This window comes from Trachypithecus francoisi, unplaced genomic scaffold (assembly GCF_009764315.1).
Source record: "Trachypithecus francoisi isolate TF-2019V2 unplaced genomic scaffold, Tfra_2.0 Lachesis_group12, whole genome shotgun sequence".
In the NCBI taxonomy this organism is placed as follows: Eukaryota; Metazoa; Chordata; class Mammalia; order Primates; family Cercopithecidae; genus Trachypithecus; species Trachypithecus francoisi.
This window is the reverse complement of record NW_022681457.1, coordinates 27934041-27947661: the sequence shown is the minus strand read 5'-3', so window position 1 is coordinate 27947661 and position 13621 is coordinate 27934041. Positions and strand designations below refer to the sequence as shown.

The window sequence follows — 13621 nt, the reverse complement described above, 5'->3', positions numbered from 1 at the left end:
TTTGTAGTTTTAGTAGAGACAGCGTTTCTCTGTGTTGGCCAGGCTGGTCTTGAATTCCTGGCCTCAAGTGATTCACCCTCTTAGGCCTCCCAAAGTGCTGGGATTACAGGCGTGAACCACTGGCCCGGACTCATTTTAGCTTTTTTTTTTTTTTTTTTTTTTTTTGTGACGGAGTTTTGCTCTTGTTGCCCAGGCTGGAGTGCAGTGGATGTGATCTGGGCTTCCTGCCCTCCACCTCCCAGTCTCAAGTGATTCTCTTGCCTCAGCCTCTCAAGTAGCTGGGATTACAGCATGTGCCACCATGCCCAACTAATATATATATATATTTTTTAATTAGAGACAAGATTCATCATGTTGACCAGGCTGGTCTCAAACTCCTGACGTCAAGTGATTCATCCACCTTGGCTTCCCAAAGTGCTGGGATTACAGGCATGAGCCACTGTGCCCAGCCTCATTTTAGTTTTTTAATTCACATTTCCTATATCTTATTCCAATAACCAAAACACTAAGCTTTCTTATTCACTTAAGAATTAGAAATTTTCTTTTCATTTCTTACATTATATACTAAGGAATTTTCTTTTACTTTGTTCTACTTTGTAACACAAATAATGATTAGAAATTATGGAGGAAAAAAGAGCTAACTTTAGACTGTCAAGGATCTTCTAGGAATAATTTCCCTTAATAAATATTATCCCAAGATGCTCAATTCTCTGAGTAATTTTCCCTTGATTTTCCCCACATTTAAATAATTACATTAAGAGTTTATTATTTATCCAAATTTTATGGCAAAATATTTGCAGTATCAGCTTAACTCAGGGGTCTACACATACTAAGACTCATTTTAAGTTAGCTACATACATAAAAATGTGTTTCTATATGCTGTGAATCAGACTTATTTGCTTTAAACTATTTACAAGGCATTAATTACATTTATATTATATATTATTTCTCGATAGGTAGCTACCAACACCATTGTACCTAACTCCACTAGGATCTTGGTAATATGACTCAAGAGTCAAGAAATTATATTTGGGTTGTGAGAGCTTTACATAATTTGGTTCACTGTGCGGCAACATTCTAGGGTGTAGGGAGAGGGTCAAACTGGAATCACCATCTCAAGTTCAACTTTCCATGCTAATGGCTCTGCAAAGTGGCAGAGAGAACCCAAGGCTTACCAATCCAAGTGGTAAAACTTTCCAATTTATCATCTTCAGTTTCAGAGAGAGGAAAGAAAGAAATAGAAAGAAGTTAAGGGCAGTTACACTAACCACAGGGTATTTTTACTACCTAAACTTTGGCATTGGAATTAGTGAGAAAGCAAACAACAATCAAAAGCCTCAAAAGTTTAAGGCTTTTTTAAAATTCTGAAACTAAAACCAGGGGCATTTAAAGTAACTCACTTCAACTGGTTCTTGCTATGTTTTGATCACTAAATTTTCAGGCATACTAAATTAGTTCTTTACTTGAAATTATTAAGACACTTATGTATACCTTTTACACAAGATATGTAAATGAAGAATGAGAAGTCTAAAAGTCAACATAAACAAAAGAGAGAATGTCCCATGTCTTTCTCAAACATATCCAGCCTTTTGCTGAAGATGAACAGTAAGCCAGATTTATGATTAGACCTATATTTTAATACCTTAATCCCACCAATTCACCTTAAGACTTTGGAGAAGCCATGCCATAATAAAATTACTTTTCATTTAGAATGTGCCTTATATTTTACAAAGTTATTTGGAGTACATTAGGTACTTTAATCCTCACTTGTTATTAGTGGCAAAAGCTACCTCATTTTCTCATCTATAAAATGACTTCAAATAGAAATAGATAATAATACTTAAGGCTCTCTTCTAGGCTTAAAGTTCTAGGACTTTGTCTAATGTAATCATGTAAAACTATAACTAGATAGAAAATGTTTAGATCTTTTTTGGTTTGATTTATCAAATTTCATCATCAATAGTGACCAAAGACATTAGATAGTTGACAAATTAATACTTCACTGTGCCCTGTCTGATTGGCTTTAGCATAGCCTATATAATTGAGTTGGAAATATATTTTTATTTAATGATAATTTTTTTTTACTATTTTCTTTCTAAAACAACTACTTAAAATCTATCTTTTAAGATATCAAATGCCAATACCTCTCGTCCTAAATCTAAAATTTAAAAATTGGCTTAGTCATTTTTACTTCCTGGTATCTGTATTCAAATTTCATTTTTATAATTGCTTACAGTTAAAACATTATGTACTACACTGTTAGCAAAGAGTGAGGGGATGGCAGCCATGTAAAGTATTTAATAATTAATTTAAAAATTATAATTATTTTGAGTAGCTAAAAAAACTAGAAGATGAAAGTGACTGAGCCATGAAGATACATTTTATTTTAATACATTTGCTAAACTTCAATCTTTGGGGGCTCTAGATTTCAAAAGTGATACATTTTAAAATTGCAAGTAATTAGCAGAAGGAAAAAAGTGACTGATGAACAGAATGGCATGATTTATAGCTTTAAAATCTACTCCGTAAGAAGAAAAAATGATCAGGCACTTCCCAAATCAGAAACAAAAGAAACAGGAGTTTTACTGTCTTCTTCATTTCTAAATAACTTAACAGTCCTTTCTTTGTGGAAGCACTTGGCTACTTTAAAGTCAATCAAACAAAGGAAGTTACAGTGAAATATCCAAGAGACTAAACAGTTTGGCACCACTTGAGGGAAACATCACGTACAAGTGCGCAAGACAGAGAGGGACTGGTAGGTCCCTGAAAAATGCTACAGGGAAAGGATGCTCAGGAAAGCACATTTTTTTTTTTTTTTTTTTTTTTTTTGAGACGGAGTCTCGCTCTGCCGCCCAGGCTGGAGTGCTGTGGCCAGATCTCAGCTCACTGCAAGCTCCGCCTCCCGGGTTCACGCCATTCTCCTGCCTCAGCCTCCCGAGTAGCTGGGACTACGGGCGCCCGCCACCTCGCCCGGCTAATTTTTTTGTATTTTTTAGTAGAGACGGGGTTTCACCGTGTTAGCCAGGATGGTCTCGATCTCCTGACCTCGTGATCCACCCGTCTCGGCCTCCCAAAGTGCTGGGATTACAGGCTTGAGCCACCGCGCCCGGCCAGGAAAGCACATTGACAACTGGCACCGTGCCTTCAAGAGCGTGAAACCTATTGACTGTGGCACAAATTTGCCCTGGCATCTTCTTGTTTAGTAAGTCCTGGCTTCCAGATGTCTGAGCTATCTCTATTTGTTGAGCACACTTTTACTCAGAAGAAAAATGTTTTGGAAGAATAATGCAAATGCAAGCTCCACCCTTGGTTTTTCTTTCATAGATAACAATGGCATAGAACGTAGGAGCCTTTTAGACTGGGACATATTTAAAAAAAAAAAAAAACACCCAAAAAGTTTTAAAAAGATGAGAAAGAATTATTTTTTAAAAATGGAGACCAAACATTTATTCTGCTAATGTGTTGAATTCTATTTTTCAAGACTAGTGTTCTACATTTACATTTGACAATCTAAACATAGCTATTATTTTTTCCTTCATGTGGAGAAAGATGGTCACCTTAAAATGATTTATGTATCAGATTTTGAGACTATTATCAGACCTCTTATCAGCTAGCCAGAGGTAAAACAATCAAAGGCAATGTCCTCTTACTTCATTTCTGCTTGCTTTTTAGAGACTTGGTCACTTGGGGACTTTCAAGTGAGTTAGGCAGAATGATTGGGTCAAATGGATTGCCATTGAGTATAGGAAATGGTTCTGTTAAAACCAATGAAGAACTGTTTAAATAAAACAAAACAGATTACAAATCAAACTTATTACAAAGCACCAAATAACCTTCAAACTCTGTGACTTGCTAAGTTTTGAGAAGACTAGAACTTGGAATACTGAATTACACTAATACTAATACTCACTAGTACAACTCCATTTTGTCATAGAAAGAGTAACTGAAACATTGACAAAGAATAAATAGCTTAATCTTCTGTTTCATTTTTATTTGAAGACAAAGCCCAAGAAAAACAGTGGACATGTTACCTCCAAAAATTTCCCTTACATATTACTGAAGCATTAATTCTATTTTATGATCATGTTCCATGCCTTGGAAAGGTTGTGGCATAAAATGAAATTGCCCCAATCATTTGAATGATAATATAAATTAAAAAAATAAGAATAGTTTATCTCTATTTCCCTTTTTATTTTGAGAAGCAGGGAAAAAGGGAATTTGGGGGTAGTCTATAGTCCTTTGAACGAAACTTTATTATCTTATCTTAGGCCATGTTGGAGAATTTTAAGAAACAGATCTTGAAGTTAGCAAATTCATCTGCAATAGGAAATGGATTAGTTTAATACCATTATTGCATTTTTATGAGCACTTTATAACCATTTTCTATAATTGTGATTGCTCTTTCCCCTTATCTATGTTAGGAGACACTGCTTCCCAGGCAAGAAGACTGAGCCTAGGGCAATTAATGGCTGTCCTAGAGGCTGTGAGTATGGTAGCTACAGAATATAAATTTGAACCAGGACTCCCTAATGCTTGTCACAGTTGAAAGAACAAGATCACCCACCAACCAATCCAAAATCCCCTTAGAAGAATTACTAAATAACTCTAAACTTTTTTCTATCTTTATATGCTTCATTGGGATCATTGACGGTAAGTCAGATGAACTGGGTATGAATCCTGGCTCTATGATTTACCTTAGGCAAGTTATTTCAACTTTCTATGCCTCACTTTACTCATCTGTGAAGCAGGAACAATAACAGTACCTATTTCAAAGGGTTACTGTGAATATTGATTATAGAATGAGGTAAAGAGCTTAGCACAATGACTGCATATACCTGTAAAGGTAGTTCTGTTGTTTACTAATATTATTCAATCAATAAACTGAAGAGCTGAGTCTTTTCCAACTATTTTGTTTTACAGAAGAGAAAATGGAAAGATTCCAAATAGTTTTATTGTCTATAATACTATACCTAAGTGAAGGCAGAGCTAGAACTCAAACTCATGGCTTATTCCCAGGCTCTCTTCACTTTATTGCTCCCTCCCTAATTTAGTCTATATAAATCTGAGCAGTAAAGACAGAAAATTTGAACCAAAAAAAATGTATGAGTGCCCACCTGGCTACCAGAATTCTATTCTGCCCTCTAATCCAGGGTCACCTCTAACACACGTGGGGCCACAAACTGTAAGTCTAAATATACAAAGATATACATTGAGCTATCTCCTTTACTTGTACTTCTGACAGATATTCCTCCATAACAGCCTGAAAGGTCAGGTTGAATTTCGAATTCTTGAACTCCTTGGATATGGATTGGCCCTCTTCTTTCCCCATGCCCTTCCATCTCCAGGGACCTGTGAGCAGCCAGTGTGAGCCCTGGACCACAACCTGCTTGCCTAAGTTCCTTCTACACAAGTGTCTTCACACCTGTCATTGCTGCCTCTTGGTTAAACTCCTTAGGTCTAAGGGTGTGTATGCCTGCAGCACATTCCAGGAAGAGGCTTGTATGGCCGGGAAGTGGGTTCAAAGCCATCTGGACAGAGAATGTGAGGGTCCAGCAGATGCAAAATGTGGTTTAGAGAGGGGAGCAAAGCTGCTCCCTTGGCCCGGCCAACTCCTCACTTCCTGGGGTGGAGGGCAGCAGAAGGAAGGCCAGGCTAAGGCCCTCTGATTACAGCACAGAGCCCAGGGAAAGGATCCATCTTATGCTAGGGTGGCACTGCTGTAGTCATATCATTACATTTTAGGCAAAAGTGGCATGAATATTCCTTTCAAGGACTGAACACCTGTCTACCTTCACTCTTACGGAACTCTAACATGAATCCACTGGCCAGTAAGATCTATTTCCTATCATTTCTGCAGAAGCTGGCATTTTCCATAGTTATTGATTATTCCGTTAAATACAAAATGGTTTACCCCTCATTAGGGCAATCAGCCTGTCATGATCACTATCCAGTGTCATGCAGCCTAATATCCAGCTGGCTCGGGGCCTGGTAGAATTGTGTGACTTTATCCCGCACACCCAAGAGCACTGGCAATTAGTTGCCTTCGTGCTCCCTGTTTAGTACTCTAGTATGGCTGCACCTGAAGAACTGGAAAAATAAGCCTGCGTAGCCAGGAGGACTCACTTCCCCATGATGGTTATCTGTAGCCGACTTCACAATGCCTTAAGAGAAAAAGGACCATCTATCTCCCATTTCTATCTTAGCAAACATTTACTCAAGTGCTAGGTCCTAACACTTCATTCTAAAAAAAAAAGTACCAATACATAGGGCCACTCTCTTCAACAACAGAATATCCATTTTCACCCAGCAGCACCCAACCTTTGTACTGCATATAAAACAGCCCCAGAGCAAAACCAATGGAGAACGAAAAGGACAGTGGAGGGCGTTTGTGGGGGAAGTGAAGGCAGTGACTAGTTGCTTGAACATAGCTCCTTTCTGAATACCACAGCATGTTCATCCTTTGAAAAACATTTAGCATTCTGGGTAAGAATGACCCTTTTGACGTTTTTCACCTGAAAATTCTAGGTGAGAAACTAGGTTTCTCAGTACAGTGAGGGAAGGAACACCTCCCCATTCCCCGTCAGTCACAATTATGCCTCCCTGGGATTGTTCTGGGTTGCTCCTTCCTCAGCCACTGTTATTGCAACCCTGTACTTTTCTGACTGCGTCTGTCAGGAAGGAGACAGGAAATTCTAGTCACCCTCACAGCAGCTGCGCCATTCCTCCTATCCTCCTCTAATGACGTCGGTTGGCTTTGGTGACATGAGGTCAGGAACTGAGCCACAGTGAAGGTCAGGAAGATAGGTCACTGTTTATGCCGTTGTTGGGCTGGGGACCCTGCTGAGGCTATTTGCTTTCTTCCTTTCTATACTGTTTCTCTTTCCGTTCCTCTTTTTATAATGGAGAGCCAAAGCATCCTGTTTTCAAAACATCTGACTGTTTTGCCACTGAGGAACTCATGCTCTGATGCATTTTGCTGAAGTATAAGACAATTCTTCTAATTCAGGAGGTGATGAAAATTGAAACACAAAATTAATGAACAATTCTAAGAAGGCAATCTGTCGTTAAGCAAAACAGCTAGCTCTAACATGTCTAATCGAATTTGGGCAGCTGGCAGGAGGTTCACTAGCCATCCTTTTCATCTTAAATAACAATACCATTGCCTTGTAAAACTTCTGCTGAACTTATTCCATCTTCTAGTAATTCTTGGAGGAAAATAATTTACAAGACTAAAGTACTTGGCAGCATCGTTCTCTAAAATTCTGGAATTCCATTTGGACTATGGCCAGCATTAAGGGATCAGAGAAATGTGGGCCAAAGAGAGGACGATGTTTCTTATCTAACTCTGTGGGCTATGAAATACATTTGAGAAAGTCTTTTAGGAGATTTGAGTCACTCAGTTTTCTTCAAAATTTAAAGGATTAAGGAAAACAAACAAACTGAAAAAGCACAAACCTACCTAGATGAAGTAAAGATGAAAGATGCTTGCTCTTCCTCCACCAAACACAGTTAACTCTCTACCAGTGGCATGTAGACTGCACTTCTGTAATTCCCAAATACCCCTCAGCATAACATGATTTCACCTATCACCATTCGTAAGATCAGATATTGTAAGCAAAACTTAATGGGCACTTAGCTGAGACAGAACTAGGAACACAGAGTTTTTGCAAAAATGTAGCGGATACTGCTGATAGGTACACGTCCTCTATAACATGTCTTCACATCACTTCCAGATCTTCAACTCAGAGACTTTTACCCTGGCTCCTTAGTTGATAAGGGTAAGCAAAATATGGCCAAATAAGACTACATAGTAATGGGAGTGGTGATCAGGATAAAGTTTTAAAATGTCAACTTCAACTTGGATGGGAATCTCAGATAATTTCAACAACATTGAAAAGTGAATATGCAATATAATTTTTTTTTTTTTTTTTTTTTGCCACAGATAATTCAGTTCCCAAAGAATGGGTGTAGATCAATTTCTTTCTGGTGGTCACAAAAATGTTTGCATTGCATTATCTCAAACTCCTGGGCTCAAGCAATCCCAAAGTGCTGCCTCAATCTCCCAAAGTGCTGTGGTTACAGGTGTGAGCCACCACACCCTGGCCTCATTACCTTATATCATATGTGTCATGGTGCATGTTATGCTTAAGCTTAACCTGAGACAATTATCTGAATAATCAATATTCTTTTAAAAGGTAGTAAAAAGAGATATTTTTAAAAATTAATCTTAACTGTCAGTTGGGCATCATTCATGCACTAAATAGTTGCTTTGCCTGACAATCTTTCCACTGTAGATCTAGAAAATGACTGAGGCTGCATGCTTTTTACTTAAGCTAACTGTGTCAGCATTGAAGGTTAGCCCTTTTGTTGGGGTTAGCTCTATTCAACTTTCATTGCTTCCTGCACACAACACCATAAAGGAGGAGCGGAAGCCTGAGGGATTGAAATCCTTACCCGTATCTACAGAGTGCCTGGTCTCAGAGCCTTACTAACTACTATGCTGAATAAGATTATTTTTAATAAATTTGCAAGACAGTCAATGTCTATTTCCAGCACTCTAGGCATGAATGGGATTAGAATACTACAGCATATTGGCACTCAAAATGAAAATTAATGGGTACTCTTTTTCTCTTCTTGGAGTTAATTGTCTGCTTTATCTTGGTGACTCTAGTTAGTATATTTTGGTGACTTGAAGTTTGCCATATTCTCTATGGTGAAAGCTATTGAAAAACGACCCCATAAATGTTGGATCTACATCTTGCATAGCCATCAATTACCACAAAATACAGGGAACAGAGTGTCTGCTAATGCTCCAAAGTAGGCTCAAGCCTTGTGGAAGTTCTTCTACATGGAGTCCCAGTGTGATTTGGAGAAGTCACACAGCAAAGCCCTCCTCACAGGGAAGCAGTTGGTTGAGTTTTACCCCAGCCTGGAAAATCCCTGAGTTTAACCTTCAATTGAGACCTTCAGAGAAAAGTCAATAAATAGTTAATCCTCAAATGTGTTTTTTTCTTTTTTTCCCTTCCAACTTAAACTCTAAACTAAAATTTTAGAAAGGGACTTATTTCACCCTTTCATTAACCAATAAACAAAGAGTTCCAAGTAGGAAGAGTCCCCCCTCCCCTCCTTCAGGATCTCCTGAGGACACACTGCTTCCTCTGCGCAGATCCTCTGAGCGACAGCCAGCAAGCCTTGATCCAAAGGTGGTACTTTTACCCCAGGAACACTGGAGAAGGGACACACACTCACTGGTGCACCTCGGGGCTGGAAAGGGCATGCTGGCAGGTGTGGAACAAAATCTCTTCTCAGCCCCAGAAACATAGACAACAAGATGATACCTCAGGCTAGAATGACTGGGACTCTGAAATGTGCACTTATGAAGGTATGGTGTAAGGCTTTTTAACAAAGTGTAGGGGTGTGTGTGTCTGTGTACACACACATATATAACTTTGTATAACTTTATAACGATATGTATTTAATATAATATTCTCCAAGGTAAAAATACAAACAAAAAGCAACAACTCTCACTACATAAATTAGCACTCTAAGTCCAGGTGTTAATTAAACAAATGATATAATGATAGATAATTAAGGCTCTTCAACATTAAGCTTTGTCTGGGGATTGTAAATAAAACCATTTTGGGGGCAGTATGCATGAGGCAATTTCAAATGATTTCACTATGAAAATCAGCAAACTTAAACAAAAGAAAACTTCTGGTTTTGGAGACAAAGCATATTGTTTCTTTTTTATATTAGGTCATGAAAGCATCACAAAAGAAATCTTCGAAAATCCCAGGATGTCCTTCTTCTTAGAGGGAATTTAGCCAACTTGAACGCAGACCATTCTTTCGAATTGATATATGAAGGTTAAACTACTTTCTTGTTTAAAAATAAATATGTGACACCTGATTGCAATGCAGCAGATTCACTCAGATTTTCGCTTCCTGATAATTGTAAAAAAAATTTAAAGCACTTTCCATTTTATATTGATTTGCTAGCTTTACAGACACCTCTCACCTTAAACCTATTCCAAATTGCATCGCTAAGAGAGAAATTTGGCTTCTGGAAATTGAAGTGTACTGAGGATTTTAAACTTTTGCTGTAGCATCAAGACACAAGTAGAGTGTGACACTTTGGAACAGAATCTTCTAGACAAAGCAAGAAACACATTCTTAGGGTTGGTAGCGTTCCCTGGTACACTCTGCAGCCCACAGAGGTGAGGGGAGCTGGAGCTCCCCGCATGATCACACTTTAATGAATAAAAAGGTCATCTCTTACCTTGTTAGAAGCCATCTCACTGACAGAGCGGTAGGTCTGTATGGTCTCTAGCTGGTCTAAACACCAGTCTAATTCCTCCAGCGTTTCCATTGCTAATTTTTGATAAGATTCTTCTGCAAACAAACACACAGGCATGTAGTTAGGCTGAAGCGGCTGCAGGCTGTCCATAGCACAGTCACCGCTGCCACCGCTGATTCCGGCGCTACTGAAGGTGCCCCCGTGCTCCTTCATTATTTGCACGCTGGCTCCTTCCTTCCAGCTCTCTCCACCAGGAGAACAAATCACAGTGGTGCTCTGCCTGGGATGGCTGGTGCCAAGTTTCTCCCCCACCCCCCGCCTGGATGAGGTGTCGGTGATCTACCAAGAAACTTCCTCTGAGGAAGAAGGCGGAGGGAACAGGAACGGTCTCTTATAAGCTTATCTGCATAAATGTGTCCTAAAACTAAAGGCAGAAGCAGCAAAGAGTTTTCTCAGGCTCTCTTTGCCTTAGTCATCCCAGGGTCCTTTAGAGTATGTGATGTCATTTCTGAGTGTTTTGCCATCTCAAGGAGAAATGAGGAAAGCTTTTTCTCATTTTGCTTTTCTTCTAAATGAAACAGCCAAAATTTGGGCGAAAACTGGTTGACGATTACGTTCAAATTCTAGGCAGTCATTCATGCTGGGGAATGTGTTCATGTTGGAATAACTTTTAATTCAGCGAACACTGACTCGCACAAGTGAGAGGCAGAGGCTATTCCTTTCTCTCCCTGAAATCTTCCCTTTAATTAGAGGGAAAATGAGGTCTCCCTGATAAGACTCCAGCCTAAAAGAAGCTGTCTGGAGTTTTACGTGACCACGTTTATTGGCCTGGGAGTCCTGCAGCTCTTGTTATACTAAACAAAGCTAAAACTTCCCTTCTGCAAGTGCCAGGATCACAGGGAAATTCTGAACCGGACTTTCAGGTGGAGCCAGATGTGAACACTGCAGATTTTTATTTTGATTAAAGCTGGGGGTTCTGATTTGCTGCCCTAAGACTCTAGACTTTCTGGAAATATTGTTGGAGGTCCATAAAAAAATATTGTTGTGAAGATCACATTTTTTTTGCTAGATAATTAAAACTTTTTACATATCCTTAACATGTCATTTTATATCCAAAAGTTTGTGAGTCTAAAAAATACTTCAGGTTATTGGCTTAAGAAATCTGTCTTAATAAACACTGAATTAACTTTATAAATGCTAGATGAATTAATGAAGCTACAGAGAGTTGTAAAAAGCTGTTGGACTCTCCTGCATACATGACTGTTTTTGAGAGAAACAGCATGAACTCTACCAAGCTTTCTGAAATACAAACACACAATAGGCACTAATAAAATGTAAAATCTCATATAGAGTTCTAATGTGACATTCCTGCCATAATTAAAAGACATATATTTATACAGAAATTCTAGCAAGACCACATAGTTTTTAAAAATTATTATATGAATAATCTTATGTCTGTGGTGTGCAAATACTTGAAGCAGAAAAGAGAATCAACAGAATTGTGATTCCAAGTAACTGGAATCACTTGGCCACAGACGCATATTTCAAAGAATAGTTGCTTTGTTTATCCCAGAAATATTCATACACTTCAGGATAAACAGGGGTTAAATTCAATATCCTGTATGTCATACTTAAAAAGCCACAAAACCACGGGAGGTAACTTCCTCCATTTTTTTTTCACACTCTTCAAAAATGTGCAGACAAGAATTGAGGTGTTTTTAATAAAACTCATTTCAAGTCAGACTTACACATACCTTCCTTCCTTTCTTCCTCTTCAATTTTGCAATGCTGCCTCAACACGAAGATTCTCTGACTTACTCTCTAGTGTGTCCAAAACACCCCCTTGCCTCCTCTGTTTGTTTCCAGAAGAGCACTTCTTCCAAGGAAGCTTTTTCTGAAGAGACAGAACCCTCCCATTCTCATTCCCTGCCTCTAATAAAGGAAAAAGTCCAACAACTTCCCAGCTGCTGGGGATTTACTACCTTCGTGTCTTCCACATCACAACCTGTCGTTCTCTGTAACTAATATCAGACATTCACCAGGACGGTGGGGAGAAAGCAGCTTGCTCCTAGCCTTTTGAATCTGCTGATATGCAAAATGACTGCAAGATGATACATCACATTTCTCCTTCATGAAGAGGAAAAAGGGGATCTAATTTCTACTCAAGCTTGACCAAGGAAATACATAGAGTAATTATACCTGCAGAAGCACTAAAAAAGAGGACTCTTCAAAGATATACCAGTGAGCTCATTCATTGTCTACTGTATGGAACAAGCATGCATGTACTTCTAGAGTTGGTACAGTGTGAGACGTGGGTGAACAGATAATGGATATGAAGAGTCCTTGCTCCATTGTCCTCTCTTCTTCAGATCAGCCATCAAAATGTTTAAGCAAAAATTAATACATTTTGAAGCAATGTTAGTTATGCTAGAGTGTCACTTTCCAAACTCTTAATCCACAGTCAAGACTTTGTATCCACTTTATAGTCTTCCTATCATGGTAACTAAGCCAGGGGCACAGAGGTCAGAGTGTACTAAATAGGGGGATATTAAACACCTGCTACCTATGAATGCAATTAAAGAAAATGACCAGAGCAGCTCAGGACTGGCCTCCCTGCTATAACTTTGTAGCTTTAGCACCTAGGAGATACTCAGCAAATAACTGGAGGAATGGAAACCAAATTGCCTAAGCAGCCTACAAATACCTGGGTACCTGAAGGCTGAATGGTCCATCTGTAGCACTGTGAAATAAAAGCACCAGATGTGGAGTAAGAATCATGAATATTGACTTTCTCTTCTACCACTTACTATGTGGTCCTAGACCTCAATTTCGTACATCTGTAGAAGAAGGATAAAAATATTTATCTCATAAAGTTATAAAGGGATGAAATAAGATAAAGTATGTGAAGTGCCTAGGATGGTAGCCAGTTCTTAGTAGGTGATAGATGCATAGGAGAATTATTAATGGCAATCGGAGAAATCCTAAGGCCTGGCATTGAGGAGTAGGAAAGAGTGTGAGGAAGAAAAGAAAGGGAGATAACTGAATTGCATATTCAATAAGGGATTTTAGAGTAAGAATCAGCTGTGTAATTTGAAAGGCCCAGTACAAAGTGAAAGTGCCGGGCCCCTTGTTCAAAAAGCAGTAAAATTGCTATAAAATATACTAAAATACAAAGTTTTTTCCTTTCTTCTGCATTCTTTCAACTTGTCATGGTGGTTTTTTCTTCATATACTTATTTTAAAATACTTTCAGACTGACAGAAAAATTGCAAAGATAACACAGGGACTTCCTACATATCCCACATCCTAATTTCCCCATTGTTAAT

The 13621-nt window shown here is 38.7% G+C and overlaps 1 protein-coding gene across 1 annotated transcript in view; it reads right to left on the bottom strand.

Annotated features, from left to right (window-relative positions):
- Window positions 1-10797, bottom strand: part of PDE4B (phosphodiesterase 4B) — a 44805-nt gene extending 34008 nt beyond the window's left edge. The window contains exon 1 of the mRNA XM_033225188.1: window positions 10279-10797. Coding sequence (XP_033081079.1) covers window positions 10279-10509 — 231 coding nt within the window. The 5' untranslated portion in view covers window positions 10510-10797. The remainder of the gene's footprint in view (window positions 1-10278) is intronic.
- Window positions 10798-13621: the final 2824 nt, after the last annotated feature.